This window comes from Diaporthe batatas (genome assembly GCF_019321695.1).
Source record: "Diaporthe batatas strain CRI 302-4 chromosome Unknown Contig00024, whole genome shotgun sequence".
NCBI lineage: Eukaryota > Fungi > Ascomycota > Sordariomycetes > Diaporthales > Diaporthaceae > Diaporthe > Diaporthe batatas.
The window spans coordinates 359411-369148 of NW_025408571.1; the positions used below are offsets into that span (position 1 = coordinate 359411).

At 45.1% G+C, this 9738-nt stretch overlaps 2 protein-coding genes across 2 annotated transcripts; both read left to right on the plus strand.

The window, feature by feature from the left end:
* Positions 1-2433: 2433 nt before the first annotated feature.
* On the plus strand, positions 2434-3689 carry KVR01_013218 (uncharacterized protein; the record flags this gene model as incomplete). The annotated part of the gene is made up of 2 exons (XM_044789463.1): positions 2434-2995; positions 3136-3689. The coding sequence occupies 2 exons, from the start codon at positions 2434-2436 to the stop codon at positions 3687-3689; spliced, it is 1116 nt and encodes a 371-aa protein (XP_044637863.1).
* Positions 3690-5331: 1642 nt separating this feature from the next.
* On the plus strand, positions 5332-7330 carry KVR01_013228 (uncharacterized protein; the record flags this gene model as incomplete). Its single annotated transcript, XM_044789542.1, has 2 exons — positions 5332-7270; positions 7296-7330. The coding sequence occupies 2 exons, from the start codon at positions 5332-5334 to the stop codon at positions 7328-7330; spliced, it is 1974 nt and encodes a 657-aa protein (XP_044637873.1).
* Positions 7331-9738: the final 2408 nt, after the last annotated feature.

A 9738-nucleotide genomic window follows, 5' to 3' on the forward strand; every position in this document is an offset into this window, starting at 1 on the left:
GACGTCTTGTCGCACAGGTTAAAAAGCCGACTATGATCCAGGACCCACCTCTCCTTCATCTTTAGGACTTTGGCCGTAGATTTGATTGTCATTCCACCTGTAGAAAGTTGTGCTTTATGTATCAACTCGTTCTTTGTAAAAATTGGATTCGATTGATATTAATGTTTTCTCCCCAAGCCAACCCAGCGAGGTGGTGCCGTGGCATTATAAGAGCACCCGCGAGAGCACGGCGGTAGGGCGCCAAGCGTCAATATGCTTGTCAAGTTGTGAGACAGCTCGTCGATGACTACAGTAATGGGCTGGTGTGAAGAGCGCCCAGCACAACCTCTCGACAATGGGACTTGGATCTGCCCAGCTAGTCGCTGCGGATCGTATGCGAATCCGAGCTCTGGGGCCCGCCCTGAACGAGCAGTTGCCCTCGGGGCGAACGGAGGAATTGGGCGCGTTTTACCGGGCGCCAGATGACAGCGTTGAATACATTGTCCAAGGATAATCCACAAGATATTTCCGAACCCCCGAGTGTCCATGTCTGTTTGGGTAGGGCCTTGCTCAGGTGACACAACTACCGGACATCTCATTCGACCCGAGTACCGGCCGAGCGCCCACCTGGCCGAGCGCCCACCTGCCCGGGCGGACACTAGCCGTCTCTGAATAGACCCTATGTCACGGAATCGAGCCTACGGCATAGCGGAATCGAAGTTGATTTAGAAGAAGCTTTCCGGGCGGGGTAGACCTACCCGGGGATACTATATATACGGGAATAGTGGGTCTTATCTCGACACCCTAGCTCCGATCTGCCGCTGTAGTAGCACGTGGAAACAAAGTTGGTCTCCTGCTATTCGGGATCATACATTCACATTGTGCTGGGGGCTGAGCACTGGCCACAATTATATACATGATCCTAGCTGCAGGGGCCTTGGAGCTCACCAGGCACGACCACTGGATCGAAGCAACTGCGGCTTCAACGTTACTGTCACAAACAGGCACCTCGTAACGTTGGTTCAACGGCATCTGCGCACGGGAGTTGACGAGGTGGCATCATTGTGACTTGCAACGGGATCCGCGGTGTGTTTTCAAAAGACCAATAAATTTCAATTTCTCTCCAGCATTCTCTGCAATGTCATCTGCTGTTCTTGAGTTATTCGCTTCGAAATTCAGCTCTGTATCTGCGTCCGGCGTGGATCAACCTCAGGACCATGAACGTCTCCGATGACACACTTGTACTTTGGCCTAACTAGAATTTCCCCCGGATTCTTCCCAGAGCCATCAAGCATTCTGGGACATGAATTTCCGATAAATCAGGAATTGGCTGAGGTTAAGTTACCGAGTATAGCAGAACGAGGTATTTTGTCTTTGTAGATGCTATATCCGGACGATTGTTTATGTAGGTAGCTACCGCTAAACAGAGTTTTCGAGGGAATATGTCTCGGTAAGAATAATACTGAGCTATTTGACTTGGGAATTTGGTCTGCCTTTTTTCATTCATCTCCGGGAAAGTGAAATGCTAAAGGCGGCATGAAGTTATTTGCTGTTTGTTGAAGTCCCCGAAGCGTCTTGCGAGCCTTTGATGAACCAAGTTCGATCTTCCACGATGCAGGACTCATGACCACCCACCTCCGTATGCATTGCAGGTCTCTGATCTTTTGAAAAACAGGGGTACTTGAAACAAAGCCTGTTTAACTCCATTGGTGCCTATATCAGGGGTGCTTCACAGGGTTTTAAGCCGAGCGAACGGCCCATTTAGCATGGGCAGGCTTTCAAGCTGAGCAACTGCATGGCATCACCGATGATGTTGTCCGAGCGCACTCCCTTGGTTCTGACTTTTTGAAATACCCTGGACTCCAGTGAGAATTTTCCAATGGAATCATATCATTACTGTTCCGTTGCTACCTTAATTTGCATTCCAACAACTATGAACTACTTGTATATTTTAAGTTCCTCTTTAAGCTGGAAGCAAACAGTCCCAGTCCCAGAGGGACAAGGCACAATGTATCTTTCAAGATCAGCTCAGTTAATTTTGCCATGCAGGACTTTTCGCAGTGACTTCGCAATCTTCTGCAATGCCGTCTGTTGTCAGAAGACGCCTTCCTATATCAACAACTATGGGTGGCCCCAAGGGGACTGCAGATGTGAAGCACTTGAGCCCCAGCCGAGGGCTTCTCCCCTAAGCTCTCCTGAGTGACACAAGAGGTCGCGTTTGCAACGAGCGTTTGGGCAGCTTTGCAGCAATTGATGGATCCCACTGCATTTCCAAAAAGTGACTTCAATGGATACATTTACCAAGTACCTAACAGCCCAGTCTGGCCCCACCAAACACCGACAAAACGCAAGACCTGCCCAGGTGTGCAATTCCCTGAAGTCTGCTATTTTTTCCAGGCATCTCACTGCTTGCTTTCCCTTCTTCTTAATCAACCCACCCATTGACTATCCCACATGTCTTCAAGGAGATATCGAGACCGGAGTCGGTCTCCTCCCCCCGCTTCTGACGGGCGGGATCGATCTCCATCCCCAGAAGCCACCGGGCGTTCAGGCAGGCATCGTGCGTACCGTCAGCGCGACGACTACGATCGCGATGACTACGATGGCAACAGCTATGATGGCGGCAGCTACGGTCGCGACGACTATGATCGCGAGGACTACGACCGCGACAGCCACGACCGCGACAGCCACGACCGCGACAGCCACGACGATGAATACGAGCAGCACGGCTACGATAACAACAATCAACCTCGACATGTCTCGCATGACTCCAGCACAGTGATCACCGGGCGGAACCCAACAGTGACTGTCAACTACTTTTTTGAAGGAGCTACTCCACCGGACAATGCTCCAAGGGGCTACATGCCACCTCGGGTTTCTCACATTGGCAACGATGGCAGACACTTCCGCATGTTTCAGTGGGGCCCTGGCTCGTCGATTCAGAGGGGTCAGCCGAAGAAGCAGATCCCAGAGGCAATGAGGGACAAGTGTGGCGCCTGCAGAGAGGACCACGACAGTAAGCAATTTCTGAACACAATGTCGAACCCCTCAAGGAGCACTTGAGACAGTCGTCCCACTTATGGCCTGCGCCTCAAATCACCTGTCCCGTCGCTACCACTTTCTTGGTCCTTTGAAAACTGACTTGCAATGCTGCAGTCCGTTTCTGCCCTTACCCCAACACCGAGGACGGTCGCACAAAGATCTGTCCAATCTGTGACACCTCGAAGCACGCATGGTATCAATGTGTCCACTACGAGGAGGATGATACCCACCTGCAATGGGAGATCTGTTGGGTGAATCGCCGATGCCTTCCAACACTTGTCCACGATCACAGCCTTCATGGAATTTTCTTAAAGAAGCTCAACCTCGAAGACGAGGAGACGCCATTTGAGATTCGCCTTCTTGTACTCAACACCGAGGCCGGACCGTTGAGCCCCGCCTTCGTGAAGAGGCTCCTGCCACCCAATGGCAGCGATTCCTGTGTCCAGCAGCAACTGTGGATTGGCCGACAGCTCCCCTGGCAACTCGACAAGGATATCCTCGAGTCCTCCATGTTTCGACCTGAGTGGGCTATCGAAGACCCAGCCACAAAGGATATGCAGGTTGGGAACTTCATTCCTGACACCAAGACGAGCTACGTTCCTAAGGCCGGCAAACAGGAGTACTTCAAGTCACTGGATCGGAAGAAGCGCAATGGCGAGGACATGTAGACCACCCGCTAGGACTCTCATCTCTCCAGGCACATGACAGGTCTGGAGGTGGCCACGACGAGAGCATAGCCGTCGATCAGCAGTTTCCACTGGAGCTGAGCGTCATGATTGGGACGCGTTCACTTTCTCTCACAGTCTCGCCATATGCCGAGCTGTAGTTTTGTTGGCCACATACAGTCGTGACCCACTTGTGGGCCGATATTGCCTCGGTCGCAATTGTTGCGCAGGATCTCGAGCAAATGATGCAAAAGGAAAAGAACATGGCGGAATTCCAATGCTGCATCCAGCTGGTCAGTCAGAAATGTGTGCTGATCACCAGCATTCTGAACCAAAGTGGCTGTGGTACAAGGCGAGGCGTCACTTCGCCCAGGCCTCCCCACCCGAAGCTACTGTGAACATTCCACGACCACGCAGTTGAGGCGTCTCCACTTTCGCTGAGCTGCGGCGTCTAGAGGTGTCTAGAGGTGTCAACAATGGAATAGATTAATAGCAGTCAGCAGCAGTTGAACCCACACTGAGGTTACCTCGTTCTGCTTTTCTCTTACGAGTGTCATTGGTACTCTACCTTCAAGAACGACTGTTTTGTGTGATGTGGCTGTAGATACCTTGGAGATGAACAGTAACCATAATCTCCTGTGAAGAGTATATTATGATCTTTAGTGCCGGGCTCTCATGTTGAAAAATGTCTCATGTTCTAGCTTTTTGCGTTCTTTGGGCGTTGTGTCAAGCCCTTGACCATCGACACGGATGCAGAGCCACGAGCCTCCCCATCAACATTGAAGTCACAATCATATAGGAGCGATGCAGTGAGACCCACGATGACCTTCCATTTAGTTGTCTACTCAAGTACGTGAGTTTACTGGCTGACAGCTCGGAAGCATGGGAGTGGTGTGGGGGTCAGTATGAGGCGGAGGGTGCTCGATTTCGCTCAACTTACACCTGCGCCTTAGCCTTCCAAGTCTGTGCGTCGCAGGGCTGAGGCCACATGAAATCATCGTGTTTTAACCATTTTTATAGACACAGTATATTTTCTTAATCCCTGTTCCTTATGAGTTTACTATTATATGAAGGCACCATGTATGTTCCCGGACGTATGTGGAATAGAAATGAAACTAATTGGTAAGTGCTAGGCCCCTTTGACGCGCAGACCGCATCCCCGGCTCGCAAGCAGCCCCCCGAATACTCCACAGCGATCTTCTGCTGAAATTCAAAGCGTCCTACGCATTATAAATAAGCCTATGGCAGATATTTATCAAGTAAAAGAGCGGAAAGTTCCTCACAGGAAATGAAAAAGTCAGAAAGCAACACAATCTGCGAGCTGGTCAAATAACCTTACAGTCGTGAGAGGCTTATATCAGCATATTGGTGATAGCTATTGAACCTCTGCTGACCTACTTCTTATTGCGGCCTATTGGTTAAATGTTACACGAATCTCAGGTCACATGGAAAACCCCGCCTTTCACAGCCTTGTTATCAACAGCAGAGTCTCTCAAGGTCAATCCTACACGACTCTGCTTCTCCATGTAGGACAGAGCCAACACGCATGAATATGTCGCCACATCGACCCCTGACGCCTGATCATGGACCTCCCATGGAGCTGCATGGGTTGGGAGATTCTTCGTATCGCCTCGAAGACGTCGAGATGGACGCGGACCAATTGACTGCTGGCCTGGCTGAACAGTCCGACGTGGAACGTCATACCGCCGGATCCACACCACCTCTGTTAAACAAGGATAGCAAGAGAGTGCCCGGAAGACCAAACAACATAAGACACCATGCGGCCGAATGGTGGAATCAATGGATGCTAGAGGTGCTTTCCGGTGTCCTGAGCATCGTTGCCCTTGTTGCGACCGTCATCACTCTCGAGCCTAATCAAGGGAAGCCCTTACCTGACTGGCCTTTCGACATTTCAATCAACGCCCTCCTCTCGATCTACTCGGTCGTGTTCAAGACATGCATGATATTTGTCATCCAATCATGCATTGGCCAGCAGCAGTGGGTCTGGTTTGCATCCGAGAGGCGGCTGTACGACGTCGCGCTCTTCGATTCTGCTAGGCAGGGACCGTACGGGTCCGCCGTATGGATCTGGGTTCACCGTCTGCGACAGCCTCTGACAACACTCGGTGCTGTCATCTTAATCCTTTCAGTCGCTGTAGACCCCTTCTACCAGCAACTCCTGGATTATGTCGACTGCGATACGACCCTCCAAGACACCGCATGGGCGGCCCGCTCAAACTACTTCGATGCCGGCGCGCATCTTTTTGTTGAGGCAGGAAGCCCAGAGAGGATGCTTCCTGACGCCCAGTCGGCTCTGCGGTCTGGCGTCTTCTCAAGACCGGATGCGATGCAGCCACACTGCTCCTCGGGAAACTGCACATTTGAGACGTACTCCACCGTCGGCTACTGCAATGAGTGTCAGGATGTCTCCGAAGACCTGAAGTTCACGGCTGTTCCTGTGGAAGACCAGGAATACTACGGCTGCGGGGCTCCTCCCGGTTTTCAGAACTACATCTTCACCTCATACCTGCCATCCAATTTCAGCATGATATGGAACACTTCCGATTTCGACGGTACGCAAGTGCTGTCCAGCACGGCTGGTCTAGAAGATCCGGTCGTGTTTGAGATCATAGCTGGGAAGACAACCTTGTCAGACTTGACGCTCGATCCCACAACTGGAGAGAATCTCACCTGGTGTGATGATCCAATTGGTTCTGATGATGATTGGCGTTGCCGAGGATATGGGGCAGCAAGATGCTCGTTATTTCCTTGCGTCCGGACATATAACACAACTGTCGATGCCGGCAGCGTCACCGAAGACCTTATAGAGCACACCACGCTCGAGACACTCCGGGATCAACCGTTTTGGGACCTCGCTTCAGGAGAGTATATGGAATACCCAGGTGATGCTCTCGTTCTGGTGAACACAAGCTGTATATCATCGGAAGATGAGCAGCAACTCCTGAAAACGGGCCACCGAATCGATTCTAAATGGTTGGTCTACACGGCGCCAGATGACTTCGATCTTGACATTCTGTATCCACCCGACGCAGGCTTCCCCGGTTCCATGGTATCCCGCGGCTGCACATATGCGTTCGATGATTTTATGCTGGACTACGGTCTATGGAATTTCTTCAGCACGAGCGGTTTCTTGACAGGCAACACAACCGGATCTCTCTCGTGCCCAGACGCCCACTTGCTCTCCTTCAGCGGGCCAAGTGAGCTGCAAGTTCTGTACAACTCGTCCAATGTCTCTTTCCGGGGCTTACAGGACACATTTGACAACATGGCCACCTCCTTCACAAATTACATGCGTGCCAACGGACACGAGAACTACAGCGCCCCTGCACACGGCACTGTCTCCCACTATGCCACATGCCTCGAGGTCAGATGGGCCTGGATCGCATTTCCAGCTGTCCTGGTCGCTATGACTGTGTTTGTACTGCTCCCACTGACAGTACATGTGACGCTGCGGGCAGACGTACCGACTTGGAAGGATGGTCTGCTACCCCTCGTCTTCCGCGGTCCTCTCGTCTACCGGGACCGGGAAGAGACGAGACAGTCCGATGATGAAGATGAGGAGCGTGCGCCTGTTTGCACGGGAAACAGTGTCGAAGAAATGGAAGAGAGATCAAAACTCATGAGAGTGCGTCTCAGTCGTGTTGGTCAGGAAACAAGACAACTAGGGCTCATCTGAGCCAGAGAGACTTAAATACTAAGTATGCATCTAGAGCACAGATATGGTAATCTCTGAGAGAAGCCCTTTTGACAAATCATTGATTCCAGAAGATTACCAGGAAGCGAATCAATATATAGTCACCAGCAGCCGGGCTGCTATAGATTGTCCCGTCCTCTAAATTTAGACCCGGCCTCGGATGATGGGAACCCTGTTTCGAAAGCTGATTTAAACAGGAGGCTGTAGCCCAGACTCGAGTGATTTCACGCCAGATGGCCTCATATGGAGTCATTGAGGCTCAAGTTCAGCTATATCACACTAGCATATCATGTAGCGCTGCCCCGCCGCCCTCCCATCACATACTGTCCGAACCAGACATATCCATCGCCTAGTAGAGCAAATTCCGAGGACATCCATCCTGAATCTATCGTATTATAACTATTGTTATCGGCATCGTGTTCTTTCCAAGCGCTGGGTCTTGAGTGCTTACCACCGTATGAAGGCGCCATGTATGTCCTCGGACGTATACGGAATAGAAGCGAAACCACATCCATCCTGAATACCATCATCACCAGAGGCGGCCGCCGAAGCTGGCGCCAGGACCGCCTCACCCAGTTGGAATCACATCTATCCGCACAGATATCATCACTTTATACCCACCTACGGCTTCAACCACACTATGATTTTCCTTTATACTATATAACTATTTTTTTATTTAACTGTTTATTTCTTCCTCCTTAAGCTTATATATAAAGTTTTTTATAGTTTTATATATATTCTTATAATTCCTTTATATAAAAGTTTTAAGTCTTTTTTATTATAATTATTTTATATTATTAAAAGCTAATAATTATTATTAATAATAATTTAATTTTAAAGAGAATTTTTATATTTATTTTAATTTTTATATAAATTATTTTTTAAAACCTTATAATAATTTTATTATAAAACTTTTAAATATAATATATTATAAATTATTTTCTTAATTTAAACATTTTTTAATTTTATTATATATTTAAATATAAATTATTAAATTTATTTAATAAAGCTTTATATATATATATATATATATATAAGTTTAAAACTTTTTTAAAATATAAAATTAAAGACTTATAATTATAATTTTTATTACTTTTATTTAATTAGTTAATTTTATTAGAATTTCATTTAATTTAATATAAGTTTCTTTTAAGTTTTTAAATCTTTTATTCTTTAATAAAATAAAAGCTTTAAGCTTTTAAATTTAAAATTAAAATTCTTATAAATTTTAATTTTATTATAAACTAAACTTATAATCCTTTAGTTTATTTAAAAATAATTCTATTATTTTAAATAATAATAACTTATTTTTAAAAAAGTTTATTTTATAAAATTATAAACTTAATTATTAATAGTTATTTCTTTACTTTTTATAATAAAGCTATTAAAACTATAAATTTATATATTATATATAATAAAAATATAATTCTTTTATTTAATTATATCTCGATTTAATTAAATAATAACTTTTAAATAAATTTATATTAACTTATTTTAATTAATATATATTTAAAAACTTTAATTTATATAATAAATTTAATACTTTTATATAATATTTATTAATATTAAATTAAGTTAATAACTTATAATTTATAATAACTTTAACTTTTAATGAATTAATTTATATTAAATTTAATAATATTAATTTAAAATTATTAAGTATAATTTAATATATTAATATAGAAAGATATCTTTTAATAATAAATAATATTATAAATAATTATAAAGTTACTATAAAAGCTTTATATAATAAATTTTATTAAGTTAATTTTAAAAGATATATTATATTTTATTTCTAAAAAACTTTAATTATTTACTTTTAGTTTAATAATAATATTAAAAAATATAAATAATTTTTATAAGTTTAAAAAAACCTTTTTAATTAAATTTCTTTTATATAATTATTTTTAATGTTATCTATATATTATAAATAATTATTAATCTATTATTAATCTATTATTAATATAAACTATATATAATACGAAAATAATAATAATAACATAAAGCCCCCCTGGAGCGGGTATTATAGGACGCGAGATGGAACATTGAATGGCATATAGTTGGCCTATACAACATGAGGACTGGCTGTAGGTCAGTTGACAGACTTATTGGAGGCAATATAAGAGGCGAGGGACCAACTTGCGGGCCATGTATTATGATCAATGGATGTCGGGCATGTGCTGTTTTCCTATTCACCCGCTATCTGTACCTTTCAGAAGGAGATTTTTATATCTATTTTAAGCTCCAGTGTCCAACCTGAAGTTAAGCTACCCCAGGGTAATCTGTCGAGGCAAAAAAAGATGGAACCGTCTATAAAAAGTGTGCATATGGACTTGG